Genomic DNA, 17,774 nt, shown 5'->3' on the forward strand with positions numbered 1-17,774 from the left:
GCTCTGGCCACGGGTGTCTGGTCACCACAGGCCCAGCCTTGGTAATCAAGCCTGGCTCCAATCAGGCCCCAGATAAGAATGTGCCCCCTCCCAGCCAGGCCCCGGCCAGCTGAGGCCCGGGCACACATTCCTGCCGGGCGCACTTTGTTCTCAGGAGCAGGCAGGGCAGGGCTGGGTGGGGTGGGGTGCCCTGCTGGTCTCGACCCAGCATGGCACTGCGCTGCGTGGAATTTCCTGTCAGTCACAGCCCCGAAAGAAATAATGGTTAGTGGGCTGACCCTGGAGGGCACGCGGGCTTCCGCAGTTCCCATCCTTGCTTTTCCTCGTTCCCTTCCTCCTGTTCCTGCCTGCAGAAACCCACCTGATTCGCCTGTTCACCTGCCTCCCCAGGGGAACCCTACACACACGGGGTGGATTTGAACCCTGGCGTCCTTTAGCTGTGTGATCTCTGGGCAGGTCTTTACCTAAGCCACCACGTCACATCTGTGTGTGTGGTGAACCCACCTGTGGCCCCCGGGCCTACCTGGGTTGCTGTTTTGTGCCGCCGACCTCTCTGGGAGGCGGTGCCCGGGAACTCTGGGCTTCATTTGCTAGGCCAGGGGTGCGTGTGGGGTGCAGGATGGGGGAGGAGTGGAGCCCCACAAGCACTGGGTGCAACGGGTGCCTGTGGAGCTGTGGTGGTAGCACAGGGAATGTGCTCCTGAACTTGGGGGCATCATCTTTGGGGCTCAGTTCAGAGAGAAATTGAGCAAGAAATAGGTCACAGATTTTGGAATAGTTACTGAGCATCTGGCAGGACCAGAAAATAAGTTGTGCACTAAATGTGTTTTTGGGTAGTTGTTTGGAACTTTTGTGTTTAGAAAAATCATTTCCCAGGTTTAAAACGTATGTCCCACTCTTCTTTCCCTTTTCTCTTTGATTTTTTTAATTTTTATTGAATTTATTGGGGTTATATTGGTCACTAAAACTATAGGTTTCAAGAATACAGTTCTACAGTACATCAGCTGTATGTTGTATTGTGTGTTCATGAACCAAAGTCGCCTTCTGTCACCTGTTATCCCCCCGTTTCCTTCCCCTTTAAAAAAGAGCATATGGGATGCAATTTAATCCCTTTTTGTATGTTGTTGAGCAATTAGAAGCACCCGAGTGTTACATGACAGGAAGCTGGTGAGATGGATCACACTTTACTAATCTGTTAGTGACCGTGGTCTGGAGGAGTGTGCGATGTTGCAGGAAAGTGGTTTCGTTATCATGTGTTTAGTTAGTAGGATCCAGACCTGTTCAGGGAGATTTCGTTTGGGAGAAACAGACCTGAACACTGGAGGGATGTACGAAACATGTTACTGTTCTCTCTGAGGTCAGAGTGGCATTCCTGCTGCACGTAAACAACTCGGGGTGTGAACAACTCTTACAGTGAACGAGCAGATACTGGTTTGATTGGGATTTTTTTTTTTAACCTGCATTACTTCACAGCTACGTCTGGCATCATTCCGGGTGACCCGCTGTCCATTGTCCGCACAGTGGGACACCGTGCACCATGAGCTCCTGGTGAGCAGAGGCAGCCGTGTGTATTCGGGGTTCACGGGGTGTCCAGTAGAACCCCGCCGTCTGGGGCCTTCAGCCAGCACCCTCCGGAAGCAGGTGCCTGTCCAGGATGGACGATCTTGAGTCAGATGTTCTTGAGCCCGGGCCCCCTTTCTGAAGTGGGGCCTGCAGGTGGCTGCGGGGTCGGCTGCCCTGGTCTGGGCGGAGTTGCAACCTGGTGGGCCTTCACCAGCAGCACCACTGCACTGCAGCAGCAAGACCCCCCCCCCCTCGTTCCTTGAGATGTCTAATAGTCCTTACTAGAACTTGAGTTTCTGTTCAAAGTCAGTGTGAATGTGACCCATGGCCACGTCTGAAATGCAGGCAGAGGCCCCCTTCCTGCTGACCGTGCGAGGGACCCAGAGGTGGCCTTGCCCTGGGGTCAGGGGTCAGGCGGGGAGGTTTGTTCAGGTCAGGGGGTTCCTGTGCGGCCCCCAGGGATTGGGACTGTCCCTTCTGGGCTGTGCCCTTGAGCAGGAGTTCAGCCAAGGAGCAGGGAACAGCCCTCAGGGCTGGCCTTGTCTCAGAACAGCCCTGACAAGTGGGGTCAGTGTCCAAGAAAAAAGGGGCATTGTCCAATGGGTGGGGGTGGGGAGAGCAGCGGGGGCTGTGCTGGCAGGGAGCCTCTGTCCTGCGGCTTTCCCAGCTCTCCAGTGACCGTGGGACATGGTGACTGGGGGCTGCACCCGAGGCAGGTAGGTCCCTACACTTCCGTCATGGTCGCCTCCCTGGGGTGGCTGCCAGTCTCGCCCAGATCCTCCTCACTCTGCTTCTGTGAGATTTGTCCCTGGTTCTTGGGGCCACACCACCCCCCTGCCCTGGGTATTGAGATGAGTGGGAGAGGAGGCGGCGTGTGGTTTTGGTCCTGATCCCGGCGCTGAGAGAATAGGGTCAGTGTTCTCGGGCCCTGGGCTGTACCCCCGGAAGTAATTACCAGAGCTGGATGGGAGACCCCTCTGCCCGGCCTGGGGGCTGAAACCAGGAGTCACACTTCTCCCCCTCCCGGTGGGTGGGGGTTCAGAAAGCTGCCAGGCTTGTGGGGGAGCAGTGGGGAGGGTGCTGCCAGCACACAGAACCCTGGAGGATCACACGGGCCTTGTGTCCCCGTTGCTGTTCAGAGGGAGCCATGCTGGTTCCGTGAGAGGTGTCAGCAGGATGTGAAGTCAGCTGTGCATGTTGAGAGGCTTAAGTCACAGTTCTCTTTGTTCTCTTGGTGTCTGGTTTTTCCTTCACCCTCAACTCGGTGTTTGCAGTTTTTCTCATATTGACACAGAGGCTCACCATTGTGGCCTTGACCATGTGCCCTCTGGACATTTCCGTTCCCTGTACCTCTGTGGAGGCCCTGGGGCTGGCTTGAAGCCACAAGGAGCGCTCCCAGCAAGACAATGGTGGTGACAGTGTACACCTGGCTGTCCTTGCTTTCCTCGGCTCTCCACGTTGTCGACAGTGGGCTCCTCTGGGAGGGGGTGGGTTTCGCTGATCTCGTAATTGACACTTTTAGCCATGCCTATCTCTGGGGAGGGGGTGGCCTTGATGAGCACCCCTCTCACCTGTCCCCATCCCCTCTGAGGATGCTCCTTAAGAGTAAGAAAGCTATGCATTTGTCATAAGTGCTCACATCATGGCTTGGGGGGGCTTGCACCTGGTACCACACACACACCCCTCCTGCCAAGTCTTACCTGGACCATCCAGGCCCGTGGTCCAAAGCCCTGGGCCTCAGACCCTTGTGGACGGACCCCTGGCCAAGTCACATGCAGAACCCTGGCTTTCCGACCCCAGGCTGACCTGTGGCTGGTTGGACCCTGGCTCTGCTCTCCCCTCGCACTGAGGTGTGGGGAGGTGCCTCCAGAACACCAGTCACTGGTCCCCACGGGGGGTCTGCAGTCCCTGTAGGCCACTGTCTCCCACCCGTAAGTGGGGGGCCAGCCATGTAGGTTTCTGCTGCCCCGAGTCACCCCCCTCTTCCAAGAGTCCTGTCCTCCAAACCTTGTTTCTGAGGCAGCGCTGCCTCCCAGGCCATCTTCCCCCTGGACTTGAGGTGGAATCTCCACAGTGCCATGGTCTGTGGGGTCGATCTGGGACGTCCTGGTGTATGTTTGCAGGTAGGCACACCCGTCATCTTTACGGCTCGGCTCACCGGCCATGCCTGTGTGTCAGCCCACCTCCTGACCCCACATCGGAGTAGTCCCATGACTCTGGGGGTCCTTTGTACCCCCACTGCACCTTTTTTGGCCATTCTGGAAGAGCCCCTGTTCTCCTTTGCCTCGGGTGGCGGTGGTAGTATCTGCCTCCAGAGGGCCCCACCAGCCGGGGGTTGGGTGCCCATGAGCACTCTGTTTCCGTGTGTTGAATGAAGGACTGTGATGTGGGGTGACCAGGGTCCCAGGGACCATTAGCCGCAGAGTCAAGGTGTGTGTGTGAAAGGGGATGGTGAGTGGGGAGGACAGGTCCTGTCCTGGGAGGCTGCAGACCCCTGTGGAGAGAGGAGGGCCCAGGAGAGAGGGCCATGCCCGTCAAGGGGCGCTCGTAGGCTGCGGGTGCCTGGAGTATGAGCGTCCGTGCCGCCTGGAGCGGGTGGGGGAGAGAAGGCCACCCAGGGGCTGCCAGGCTGGAGAGCCAAGGGGGACAGCAGGCGGGCCAGGACAGGGAGGCGCAACTGCTGGGCCCAAAGTGAAGGAGGTGAGCCGGGCTTGGGCCCTTGGGTGCAGGTGCCACCCTCTGCGTGGGAGCCATGCCAGCTTCCTCTCTGCCCTCAGGGAGGCCTCCTCCCAGCCACAGATGTCAGCAGAGTCCCCACCTCACCCAGGCTCAAGGTCTCAAGGTAACGAGGACTCTCCCTGCCCTCTGCTAGGGGAAGCACAGCAGACAGACCATCCCAACCAGTGATGGTCAGAGCTGTGGCAGAACCCCCCTCCCATTTCCATTCCTTGTGGAAGGTTCTAGAAAGGCAAATAAATGAGAAAAGGCTTAACTGGGCAGAGGGTCTGGAGTCACCTTCCAGAGAGACCTATAGAATCCCGAGAGGGAAGGAGAGTTTTCTGGTTCAGAATCGGGGAACTCAAGCGCCTCTTCGCATACCAATAATAAACCCAGCTGTTTTGCCTTGGGTTGGTGTGGGTTTCCCGGCTTCCCTCTCCTGCAGAGAGAGGGCTGGGTGGTTGCCATAGGAACCACTGGCTGTTGCTTGTGCCCTTGTGTGGGAAGCTACCTCTTAAATCAGCCAGCCTGTGGGGACTATGCTGAGGCAGCGGTCAGGAGAGACCTGTCTGGAAAACAGACTGCTTGCAGGCACGCCCTTCTCCCCACTCCTGGCTTTGGGGAAAGGAGACCAGCCAGCACCCCTTATTACCCCACCCATGATGGGATTCCGTCCTTGCGCATAGCCTACCCCATGTGTGGTCCCTGCCACTCAGTCACTGTACGTCTGCCTCCTTCCCTCCCATCTTCCTGCCCTAGTTCTAGACCTTTCTGTGTGCCCGTTTACCCCTGTGTTGCTTAGGAGCCCTCCTGTGTCCCTGGCCCATCCTACCACACACTCCGGGCTGCTCTCCCCCATCACAAGCTCCCCACTGGCTCTGGAGGCCCCTTTGGATCACGGAGACCCTCCTCCCAGCTCCTCCGCCCCTTGCCCTGTCCAGGCAGACTGCCACCTCTGGTCCAGCCCGGGCCTATTTACATGCGGACCCCTCCCCCCCTGCCCCGGCCACCCCGGTGGTCACTGTTTGCTGATGATGGTCCAGCTTCTCTATGTCCAGCCCCGGTTCTTATGCCTGGGCCCAGCCAGGGCCTAGTTCAGAGACCTTTGGCAGGACCTGGGGGCATTTGATGGGGCAGAGTAGGAAGGGCCACAGCCATGGGGCCCAATAAAGGCTCCTGTGGAGATGACAGAAAGTGACTGACAGGCAAGGCCGCCCTGCCAGTGGACACAATGGCTGTTCTTTAACTTCCTCAGATGTGCAAGGGCACTAAGACACAGTTTACACTTGACATCACCCACTCCGGGGACCTGTCCTTGACCCCAGTCCTCTCACCTATCAGGTTGCAATGAAGCACAAGTTAAGCCTGGTCCCAAATTTGAATTTGCGGGTGTGATCTGTAGACCCGGGGAAACCCATGCCTGGTTTCAGCCCCAGCCCTTTCACATGCGGCCCCCCACACGCCGGGCGGGGGTTTTCACGTGTCTGCTTTCGCTCTGAGTCTCCCAGGCGTCTCTGTGTCGAGGCTTCCAGGCGGCTTCTGAGCAGCTGCTGCCCCAGTGACACAGAACTGACCAGGTTTTGCAGAAGGCCCAGTGCCACGAGGGGCTGGCCTCCCAGGGTCCGTGAGCTCTCTTGGATGTCATCGCCCACTGACCTGACTTAGAAGCCCGGCTTAAAAGCAGCTTCTCAGAGGCATAGAGTGCATTGCAGTCTGAAGAATACGGTCTCCCCATTACAAGACTTAGTGACTCACCAGGGTCACCATTTGCTGCCCCTCTGCTAACCTGCAGATGTCTAGGGGACTCAGCTACCCCTTCCTGATATGGTGTGTGCATGACCTCTGGGGACTTCCTCCTGTTGCAGGCACAGGTGGGTCACACACATTTTCTAGGGTCACCTGTGCTAATTCTGTCGAGTCCCCAAGTTTCTGTGACCCGGCATTACTCTCTAGATTTCTCCCAGTCGAGCTGGGAAGGGTCCCAATGTCAAGCTCTTAACACCTTTGGGGGAGGTAGAGGAGGGTGAAGGGAGGATACATGGTGATGGAAGACCTGACTTGGGGTAGTGAACACACAATATATATATTAAAAAAAAAAGCAAACTTCTAATGACTTGGTCAGTCTCCACCACACATGTGCATTTTAAAGCACCTGAGAGGCCCTCCCCTGAAGACGCCTACTTAATTTGACACAACCTGTGGCTTTTTCAGGGGATTTTGAGTACCAAACTTCTTTTTCCTGGAATGTGTTTGATTAAAAAACAAACCTACCTCCTTTGATCAAATCCCAGTTTGGAAACTGCCCCCCAAAATGCCGTCTTCATACTGGAAAGAAATGAGTACTGCTCCGCATATTGCTTTGGGGCTTAAAAAATAATCTGTGCGGGCTTTGTAGACATCTGACTCAAAAGTTTCCCTTATTGTTAAGGAGGATGCACAGGGGTGTGTATTTTTGGCTTGGAGAATTCTCAGCCACTTGTGGCCCCGGCTGCCAGTTGCCTTTCTGGCTGCAACATGGAGATAAAGGATTAACATGGAGATGTGCTTTCCATTGTCAGCGGAGAAGAGCCATCTTGGGCCGGAGCCAGGGCGGGGCAGGGGGAAGGGAGCCTGGCTTGGGACCTGAAGTGGGCGGGGGCTCTAGTCAAATACCAGGTGTTCTCGGCACCAGAACCCTGGACCTTAGTGGTCTGTAGTCCTCATGTGAAAGATGGGATAGACCCCGGGGCTGCAGACAAGGAGGATGACGGCCAGCGTCACACGGTGGCAGTGCCAGGCCCCTGACCCCACTGCCCTCTACTTTCTTCAAAGCTCCACTGTTTTTAAGTTTGTACCTAAGCCCCCTGTTGTGGGGGCTGTAAAAATGGCAGCTGCCAGGTGGTAAGTATTTGCAGCATGGACTAAGCAGGGGTAGTGGCTGCCTCACACGTGTCCGCATCCAGAGTGGTCTCTTCAAAGGGACTGAAGCTACCTAACTCCTTGCCTGGCACCCTCCGGTGGCCGGGGATGGGTTCCCAACTCCTGATCTGGCCCTTGGAGGCTCTGCACCCCCTGCCCAGCTCCACGTCCCCCTCGCCCTGGCACCCACTAAGTGCCACCTCTGCTCGTCTCCTGTTGCCCTGAAGCCCTCTTCCTCGGGTCTCAGCTCAGGCAGCGCTTCCTTAGGGAGGCCTTGTGCTGGTCACTTCTGGGCTGCCCTGACTTGTCTCCTTAGACTGGGGCCTTCAGAAATTCCTTCCCTTGCTGCTGTGGGGGCTGGAAGTCCAAGGTGAAGGTGTCAGCAGGGCTGCTGCTTCTGTGGCTGTGAGGGAGAACCTGGCCTCTCCCCAAAAGGTTTTATTTCTCGCTCCTGTCGCTGCTGATGGAGCCTGCTGGGTTGGCTGCAAACTCAGCTGCTGTGAAGCCTCCAGGCCTCTCTGGTGGTGCCTGTCCTGGGTGGAAACAAGGGCGTCCACATCGCCTTGCCTGTCTGTTGGTGTGCGTGTCCTTGCTTGCTCCATGGCCCCTCGACTTTCTCACCCTGTCAGGCTCAGAGTGACTGCAGCTTCTTCCCGGGGCCCGTGGGAACTTTTGCAGAGGTCTTTGGCTGGGGCTTCTCTAGTGGGCCCCGTGGAGTACTCCCACTCTGAGGTGGACATCGGTACACTAAGCTTACTTGGGGGTACAGCTTAGCCCCTGGGTGGGCGAGTGGGGCAGTTTGCTGAGGATGAATGAGGTAGTGGGGAAAGGAGCAGGTAAGAGTTTGGTCAGAAATTCCTTGGGTCTGCTCCCTACTGTCAATGACCTTGGGTGAGTTACTGAATCTGTCTTTGTTTTCTTAATGGAGGATGTGGGTAACACTTACATGGGGGGGGGGTGTTGTGCGAGTGCTTTGTAAGTACTATGTGAGTAAATGGGTGAGTGGGTGGCTGGATGGTACGTGAGTCTCCAGCTTTGGGGACTGAATTTGGCATATTTGCTGCTCCCCGGCACGGCTGGCACCGTGCCAGGCCTTCGTTGGTCACAAGGAGGAACAGGGCACAGTCACCAATCTCAGTGAGGGTGCACAGGCCAAGGAGATCGCTCCTTCTGCAACTTCCTCACGGTGTAAGCGTCATGCCTGGGACTCACTTTGAACCCAAATGGCAGTAACTAGTTGGCGGTGGTAGTGGAGGGTCCAGCAAGAATGGGACAGGTGATAAAGATCTGGAGGGACCAAGAGCAGAGCAGGCTCCAGGAAGGGAGGACTGATGCCCCGCCCCTCAGAATGGCCCCTGCGGGGGACCCGGCAGGAGCTGAAGCTCTACCCGCAGGTCTCGTCATGTGTGGAGACCGGCGTCCTTGGCTCCGTTTTACAGACAAGGAGACAGAGGCCGCTGCCTGCAGGCCCAGGCTCTGTCCTCGGCACCACCCTCCTCCCTTTGTGCCAGTACTGGGGACCTGGTTTTGGGCATGCAGTGACAGAGGCCCTGGGCAGTTTCCTGGCTGTGTTCATCAGCACAGGCTAAGCTAAGCCTCTGGAACAAGCAACCCTGATACCTCAGAGGCTTTGTTCCTTCTTCTGATGGAGTCTACTGGCCTCTCCAGTTTACTGTTTATACTCCAGCTTACTATTTCCAACCCCCCTGCCCCGCCCCCTGCTGCCCTCCTATGGTTTTGCCTCCTGGGGGCATTATGAGGATTAGATGAAATGACTTATGTAATGTCCCTAGCACAGTGCCTGGGGACACCCTACCCATCTTGGTTGTCGGGGTGGAGGTGATTATTAGGATTGTGCTGGCAAGGAGCCAAACAGGGCAAAGAGGCTTGCATTGATTGCCACGGAGATGACCAGCCTCTCCTAAATCCAAAGGAAGAAAACCAAATCGCTGATGTCTGTGCAGTATGTGCAGCTGCGTCCCCGTGGGGACCTGGTGCTTGTCCCTGCACTGTGGGCCAGGGATTGCTATAGGAAGGATGTCTCACTGCCCTCACTCTGCAGTGAGGAAACAGGTGGGGGGAGGTGAGGGAAGTACCCTGCCCTTTGACCTTCTGCCTAGGGTAGCACTGTGTCTGGGGTGGCTCAGGGAGAGGGGGGACCACTGGGCAGGAGGACTGTGGTTTTTTTCTGCCTGCAGCCTGGAGACAGAACAGTAACAGCACACACAGCACATGCCACCCTTCCTTCCGAGGCCTTGGGCTCTCCTCCCTGTGCTCTGAGTCCGCCAGCCCTTTCCGTGTCCCTTTTCTTTTTCTTTTTTCCAAGTCTGTGGTTGGTCCTTTCCCCTCAGGACAGGACCCAGCCTGTGCCTGGCACATAGCAGGAGGGTCCGGGGCCCAGCACCTGACCCCAGCTGCCCCTCTGCTCTGAACCTCAGAAGTAGCCCTCGGAAGCCGAGCTGCACACAGTCGAAAGACTCATCTGACAGATTAAGGAGTAGGCTTTTTTGGGGTGCTGGGGAGCGGCCGTGTTGACGGTGTGGCTTTCTGTTCAAGGTTTCTGCCTTCTGATCTTAGGGGATTGGACAAGCAATCTTTCCCTTACACAGTAAACCCGTCATCATATTTCACCCAAATACTAAATTACAACTTTAAAAAATAATCCCAACAAAAGGCCAGGGGTAACCTGGTCAGTTACCTGGTGAGACCCATTTACTTGCTACCCCCCAACCCCTGCCCGGCTTCACTTCCATGTTTGAACGCGTGGGAAAAGAAGTACCTACCAGACGCTGTTAGGCCCCGCTAGGCCGTGCTGGGTTCACAGCCGCAAATCAGAGCAGATCGAAACCGCGTTGTTACCTGTCACTCTCGCCGCATGTCCATCGTGGACCCACGGGGGCCTCAGTCCCTCGCAGTTGCTCAGCGCATCAGGATGTTGCCAGGCCCCTCTACCAGTGGGCCAAGTGCGGGCTTCGCAGTCGCAGGAGTGGGCATCAGGAGTGGGCATCGCTGTCGCAGGAGCGGCCACTGGCAGCTCGGTGCTCCGCCCAGGAAGTGAGGTGTCTCACTGTTCCTCACAGCTCATTGGCCAGAACTAGTCACGTGATGGCACCCAGTTACAAGGGAGTCGGGAAAAGAGTCCCGCCATGTGTCCAGCAAGGGCCCCCCCCCCAACATGACTGCTGTGCCCAGAACCCGCCCATCCTCAGGTCTGCGGCCCCTTTCCAGTGCTGCCGGCAGCCGATGCGGTTTCGTAGGGCTGCGAGGCATACGCCCACACTCGGCTCCGCGGGACCCCTCGCCGATGTCCCAGCGGCTCCTTATCGACCTTCGGTGGGCGCGCGCCGGTCTCTACGTGGCCAGCCCTGCTGTGAGACGTGGGACGTGTGCTCTATGACTTTCTTCTTGGGGCAGGGCCTCTGTGAACCTTTTGGGCCAGGAGTGATTTTCGCCTGTTGACCTTTTTCTCAGGCCAGTATCCCAGGAGGGGACTTACTGGGTCAAAGTCTGTTTCTCCTTTTAATCTGCTCTTGAACCTTGCTTTCTAGCTCTGGGTGCAGCCCAGGGTTTTCTTAGCTCCTTAGGTTCAGGGTGTATCCCGTTCTTCAGGAGCTGTGTTTGCTGAGCGGGTGTAACTTTTCTGACTCTGAAACTAAGTCGGCTTGCAAACTGCCAGGCTTGGGTACCTTCGTCATAAGACCGTTTAGTCCACTTTGGCCCCTGATCTTCTAGGGGAGAAAGGTTACTCACTCTTCTGCCTACCCCTGATTGCTGTTCACTCTCATTACCTCAGTAATTACACACGGGTTACTGAGAAATCGGGGAACTGGGTGAGGAAGCATTGGCCACAGTTCTCCTCCCCGGCCTGGGGCAGAGGCTGCTGGGCCAGCCCTATGGGACCCTCAGCTCCTGGCCCCTGGGAAGTCCTCCCAGTGTGAGTGTCTGAGTGTAGCTGTTGCCCAGGGCAGAGCTGCCGGCCTGTCTTGGAGCCAGCTGCCCCCACACTCGCTGCCTCCTTCGAGGCCAGGCTCCCCTTTGAAGTCTGTCCCTGAGGCACCAGCCCCTGCTTTTCAAAAGAGACCTGCTTCTGCTTGGGAAGGCCTTTAAACATTGGAGGTGTCAGTTCTCTCCCCGATCCTCAGATCCTTGGAGAGTGCAGGGGAATAAATCAGACCTACACCACTCGCCTTTCATCTGGGCCGTTTTGACCAGACCTTGGTTGAGACAAAACTTTTGATCTAGTGACTTCCACTTGAAATCACAGATGAAAACACGGCACTCTGTGGGTGTGATTTGAGGGAGAAGGGGATGGAAAGAAAGCCCCAGGCACCAGGGACCCCTTTTGGTTTAGAGGTTAATTTCGTGGCTTTGGCAGGAGAGGGACCTGGGTTCCCAAGCGGGGCTCTCTGTGACCCTGGGCAAGCCACTGAGCTTCCCTGTGACTCAGTGTCCTCATCTGCCTCTCAGTTACTTGGAGTTGTAGGTAGCCTGAACTAAGAGTTTTAAAATGTCAGTCATCATTGACAGTGATGATAAATTTAATTGTGGCAACAGACACTTGATGAGTCTAATGTGAGCTAGTTTAAGTGACCTAGCTTTGCGAAGGTCAAAGTCTGCCCTGTACTCGAGCTCTTGACAGAGTCGGGAAAATGCCCACCGATCAATAAAATGTGAGGGGCACAAAAGGAAACACGGGAGCCGGTGTTTGTTGAGGGCTCGCTGAACACTGAAGGAGGAACGCACACCGCCTGTGCGTCCCCTCTGCTCTTCTGCACAGTCAACGCTTCTGGAGACAGCATCTGATCACAGAGGCTAGAAGGCTCAGTCCTGCAACACTGCTCCCCCCGGCCCCACCCGTTTCCCTCAGATGCTGGTCTCAAGTTCAGGGTATTATTACCTGTGCTCCCGATCAGTTGGCTAGAAAGTGGAGGTCCCCACAACCCCATCCTTGGTTTGATTGATTTGCTAGAGCGGCACGCAGAACTCAGGAAACCAGTTCACTTAATGTTTACCGGCCTGTTGTAAAGGGACATGAGGAGGGACACAGTTGAACATCCAGACAGCAGTGGTGCATGGGGCGAGGTATGAGGGAAGGGGGCGCAGACTCTGTGCTCTCTGGGGTAACAGCCACTCACCAGCACCTCCGTGCCTTCAGTAGCCCAGAAGTTCCCCGACTGCCCACCTTACCCTTGGGATTTTTAAGGAAGCTTTATTACATGGACATGATCCATCAATTAACTTAATTTCTGGCCCCTCTCCCCTTCCCGGAGAATGGGGGATGAGGCCGAAAGCTTCTCATCATGGCTTTGTTCTTTCTGGTGACCAGCGCTCACCCAGGGGCCCATCCAGCTTTGCTTCACCAGAACAGAAGACTCTCCTGTGTCCTGTCACCAGGAAATTCCAAGGGGTGGTTATTTCACAGATGTAGTCACTGAGAGTGGACGTGAGCAGGGAAACCTTAGCAGGTCACTTAACATCTGCACCTCTCACATGGGTCCCCAGCTCAGGCTGCTGTGAGACTTCAACAAGCTAATGCGAGTAAAGGTGTTTAGAGCGGAGCCCAGCACAGAGGGAGTGTGTGAGAGCTGAGCAATAGTGCTAGGATTTTAATCCAGGCTCCGAGAGAGTGCACGTGGGCTTGGCCTCATACCTGCCTGATGCCCACGCTGGCTTCCCTTGCAGGCTCCTGAGCTGGCATGTCAGTGGTAGCTGGCTGGGGCTGCTCAGAGCAGGGTAGACTGTTTTCAGGTCATACACCACATTGAGTTCCGCATCCCGAGAGGATGCGCAGCCCAGGCGTGGGGCCGCAGCCAGGTTTCCTGAGTCCCCGGCATCCCCGATGAACCCAGGCTTGGTTGCTTGTTTCATGTCTAGCTGGTTATTGATCATGTCAGAGAAGCACGTGGGGAAGTGTGGAAGAGAAGGGAGAGCTGGGAATACAGCCTGCAGATCCCCCTGCCTTTGATCTCATTTTGACCTCCTCCCATGTCCCCACGTTCTCCCCTCTGGGGGCTGTGTGTAAAACAGAGCCAAGGTCACCGGGGATCTCAGGGTCTGGTAGAGGAGTCAGTGTTACAGAAATGACTTTAAAATTGGAAGTAATGGCACAGTCCTGGGGGATGTGGGAGAAACCAGGGAGCCATTCACTAGTTCTTCCTGCTTGGGGTGGGGTGAGTTTAAAAGTCTGGAAGAGGATTGAACTTTTGAGCTGGGACTTGGAAAACAAGTAAGAGCTCACTGTGGGGATAAAGGGCTCAGAGGGGCAGGGGTGCGGCATTCCAGGCCGTGGAGCAGCGTGTGGCTGTGCCCCTCCCCTGAGTCTGCTTCCAGAGGGAACCCGCCTGGGAGCCCTGAGAGGAGAGGGCAGGGGCCTGGCACACAGGAAGTGCCCAGACAGTGCTTGTCAAAGCAGTGAGTGAGTGAGCAGGAGTGTTGGTTGTCCTTAGCCCTGAGCTGCAGTCACACCCCGCATGGGCCGCACACCACCCTGTGCCCCATACGCAAACGTACTGTTCTTACCCACCGGAGCCACCCTGCGTGGTCCTAGGGAAAATATAGCAGCATCTTCATTTTATCAGTGCGGAAGCCGAGGCACAGGGCAGTTAAGTGGTGTGCTCCAGCCCAGGGGCAGCTGAGCTGCAGTGGGTTTCCTGGCACCTTCTGTGCCCACCATCCTCTCGGCCAGGTGGTTTTGGAGGTGGGGAGCCAGAGCCTGGCCACCGTGGCTGCCGCACTGAGCGTGATTGGGCTGCCTGTTTGAAGTTAGGGGTGGCTTCCCAGCCACAGGGCTTGCAGGCCTTTGTTTCCCGCCTCCCCGCCCTCCCCTGCCCCGGGCCGCCTTGCTGCCCAGTCCCCTCTGAGGGAACACTGGGCCCTTGTTTCTCTGGATGCCGAGCGCTGCACAGACAGCATCCGCCGTTGGCCTCCCGGGTGGCGTGATGGGAAAGCATGGTGCCTGCGGACCTCCTCTGGCCACAGCGGGCGGCCTTGTCGTTGAGACACATCGTTACTTGCCAAGGGGGACCAGTCAGACCCCTTCCTCTGAACAGAACAACACGGCCCAGGGCAGTTCCCTTCTCTGGGGGCAGGCTGTGGTCACAGAGACAGAACAACACAATTGAAATGAGCTGGCTTCCGCCTGAGCCCCTCACCACCCCATCTGGGAAACAAGCAGAGGCTCCGAGGTGTGTCCCCCTCCGAGGGTCCCCTCTTCTGTGGCACTCCCTTCCCCCCAAGGGTCCTCTCCTCAGATGCGTCCTGTCCTCTGAGGGTCTCCCTCCTGCGGGGGCAGCCTGTCTCCTCCTTTCCAGCCAGTGGGGGGAGACCAAAGCCCCCTCAGGGGGATCGAGGCTGTCTGCCCACCTGAGTGAAGCGGGGCCGGAGAGAGAGCCGCTGAGAAACCCCGGCGGCTTTGCCGAGGCCTCAGCAAAGACACTGCGGCCAGAGGCGGCCGAGCAGGGGCCAGAGCAGGCCTGATGTGTGTCCCAAGTTGCTGTTATCGTGAAAGGCATAAAAACTGGCATAAAAACGCTTGGAAAATACACAAAGGAAGGTGGCGGGCATCCAGAGCTCAACTGTTTACCTTCCGTGGAGTGGCCAGGAACGCGGAGAGCTTGTTTCCCAAACAGCCGTGGTTGTCAGGTCTGCAGGCCAGGACGAGCCAGGGGCATCTCGCCTGCCACCTCCTTCCCCACGCCCATTGGGACCCCATGGCTCCGCTTGGGCTGCTTTCTGCCCCTCGTGCTGCAGGGAGACCTGGGGGGACCTTGTGGGGATGGGGTTTCCGACTGCCCAGCATCCCTCCAGGGCCCCGGGTCTGCTTGGTGTGCAGCTGTCTTAGTCTGAAAATGTCGGCCCCGGTTCTGTGGCGCCTGTTGCAGTGGGGCTGCAGGGCACAGCAGCAGTGGGCTCGTGTCGGCGGCACCGTTTGAGAAGTTGCTGCCTTCGCCCTTGTTACCCCTTCCCCCTGACTTCTCTGTCTTCCTCCAAAGTCCGCTTTTTCTCTGGGAAGTGGGGTCGAATGGGGATGTAGGAGCGAATCTGCAGCAGAACCAGAGAGGCCCCGGCAGTTTCCTGTTTTGTTTGGGGGGAAACGGAGGCCCAAGGTGGCCCGGCAGCCTGGCTCGGGCCAGAGCCCGTGCGCGTCGCTCTTTGGCTCTTGTCCAGGCCCCACCGGGCCATGTCCCAACCGTGTGGCCTTGCCCGGCCGTTTTTCCTTCTGGGCCCTTGGTGTCCTGGTACGTGACGCGGGGAAAGCCGTCCTCCGTGTCAGCCTGCTGTGAGGACAGGCACCTCTCCCTGTCCCCAACCCCGGAAGAGGGGGTCGGCTTCTCAGCTGCTCTGTGTTTTGTTTTGTTTTTGTTTTGCACACGTGCTGCTCACCTTGGGGAGGGGAGCCTTCATTATTTTCTTATTGTGAGGTCCGTGGCCTTTTTTTTAATAGGGGAAATTACCATCTTTCCTGGCAACAGTAAAAAAGAGGGGCAAGGATGTCAGCAGGGAAGAGCTGGGCCGTCTGAAGCTTCGACTGGGAAGGTGTTCCCCCGAGGGAGCGTGGCCAGATCCGGGCAGGTCTCAGGGACCACCGGGAGGTGCTGAGGCCCCGGGAGCCGTGGGCTGGCAGCACCCCAGGCCTGCGGGGACAGCGAGGGGACACAGCAGCGGTCTTAGAGAGGGGGCTGCCCTGCCCGCGGGGGCCAGGGCTGTGAGGATGGTTAACAAACACCCAGATCTCTCTCCCTTTCTCCTTCCCGTCTCCTGTTGGTGCCTCTGGTTGGCCAGACTTGGCCAGAAGCCAGAGGACAAGGGAGCCAGGTGGTGCGGGTCTGGAGGACCGCTCCGCAGGGTACCACGTGGGCGCAGGGTGGGGGCCCCGCACGACAAGCACAGGTCTGCGTCGCAGCCCCATCGCTTCGTCCCTGAGACCCCGGGCAGGAGTCAGAAGTCCATGTTCCCCGCCCGTCTGTGAAATCGCCCGTCATCACATGGCTGGAAAGTGATGAATGCGCATGAAGTTTCCAGCTCCGGCCTCCTGGAGCCGTCATTTGTAGCTCTCACTGTGATTTCTTTACTAGGGACTGTGAAATGGTCAGCCTGAAATCCCAGAAGGAGCCCCTGGGGGTGGGGCTGGAGACGGGGTGAGGGCTGGTGGCCTCATCTGGCTTCTCCTGAGGCCATCCAAGGGTCAGCCAGGTGCCCAGTCGGCTGCAGGCGGTGGTGTCTGTGTGCCGGGCAGCAGACATCTGGCAGGTCAGGTAGCACAGCGTCAGGCTGCCCTGGCTGTTGGCAGGTGCGCCTGCCTGGGGTCAGGTGATACTGACTGGTCACCGACATCTGTGCTCCCCGGGGCCCGTCTTCGTAACTTTATGCTCTTGAAAAAGTAAGTGTGTCATCAGTGGGTCAGGACACACGGGGTTCCTTCACGGTGTTGTGCACGTGTTGTGATTGGCCCGGGCGCCAGTGCGGTGTGTTGGTGGCAGGGCTCCTGGCTTTGCTGAGACTTTGTGTCCACACGCGCAGTGTCCTCTCGGTTCTCAGTACGCATCCCGATAGTTGACTGCAGCGGCGTGATTTCTCCTCACTGAGCTCTTCCCAAAACAGATGGGATGTGCTCAGTGCTTGCCCTCTCTGGGAAGGGACTGCACAGCAGTGCTCACCTGACCTGGATTCCATGTGTGTGTTTCTGTACCCTGGGTAGCCTGGGGCTCGGGGATAAGGCAGACACAGGGCCTGACTCGGTGGAGTTCTAGGATCATAGTGGGTTCATCCCATTTGTCCTGTTTCCCAGGCTTTCAGCGCCGTGGGGACACGCAGAGGGTGGCGAGGGAATGGGGCCTCGGGCTGCGGTGCTGAAGTTCTCCTCTGTGTCCTCCCTCAGCTGGACCTCAGCCGACCGATCGAGGAGCAGGGCCCCCTGGATGTCATCATCCACAAGCTGACCGATGTCATTATTGAGGCCGACCAGAACGACAGCCAGTCCCTGGAGCTGGTGCACAGATTCCAGGTGAGAGGATGGTGCGGAGGGAAGGGCTGGGCATCCTGCAGCCGTCTGGCTGTGTGCTCCCCAGAAGTGGTTCGCCGCTGCCAAGACTTGGCCTTGTGGTCCAGCACCTCCCTGCCAAGGCCTCCGTCTGCCTGGGTGTGAAGTGGGACTGAACCGGGCATGGCTGGCAACCCCTCCGCCCTCAGCCTTCACAGACCAGGTTAACTGATCAGAGTCCCGCTGAGTCCAGGTGCGCCTGCACACGCCCTCACACACAGCCACAGGCCGGGGCCCGAGTTGGCACACTGTGCAGCCTCTCACCACGCCTGAAGAGAGGGGCCCCGGGGCCTCAGAACTGAAACAGTCGCACTTGAGTCCTGCCCTGGCGGGTACCTCCCTCTCGTGCTCGGTGCCTCGACCCTGTGTGCTGGTACCCGGGCGTGGACCACGCTGCCCTGCCCCATTTCTCCGGCATCCTGGGGCCTAGCCCCACGGTGACCTGCCCAGCCTACCACCCGGGAGGTGCCACTTCACCCCCACGGACTTGTCCCAAGTTTTCTCTGCGGTGGACAAGAACGTGATTCATTCCTCTGGAAAGCGGCCCCAGGGGCCC

The 17,774-nt window shown here is 57.6% G+C and overlaps 1 protein-coding gene across 1 annotated transcript in view; it reads left to right on the top strand.

Moving 5' to 3' along the window:
• Positions 1–17,774, top strand: part of ITPK1 (inositol-tetrakisphosphate 1-kinase) — a 129,027-nt gene that overhangs the window by 60,546 nt on the left and 50,707 nt on the right. The window contains exon 3 of the mRNA XM_037130226.2: positions 17,057–17,182. Within this exon, the coding sequence (XP_036986121.1) occupies positions 17,057–17,182 (126 nt within the window). The remainder of the gene's footprint in view (positions 1–17,056; positions 17,183–17,774) is intronic.

This window comes from Artibeus jamaicensis, unplaced genomic scaffold (genome assembly GCF_021234435.1).
Source record: "Artibeus jamaicensis isolate MK-2021 breed Jamaican fruit bat unplaced genomic scaffold, CSHL_Jam_final contig_444, whole genome shotgun sequence".
Taxonomy (NCBI): Eukaryota; Metazoa; Chordata; class Mammalia; order Chiroptera; family Phyllostomidae; genus Artibeus; species Artibeus jamaicensis.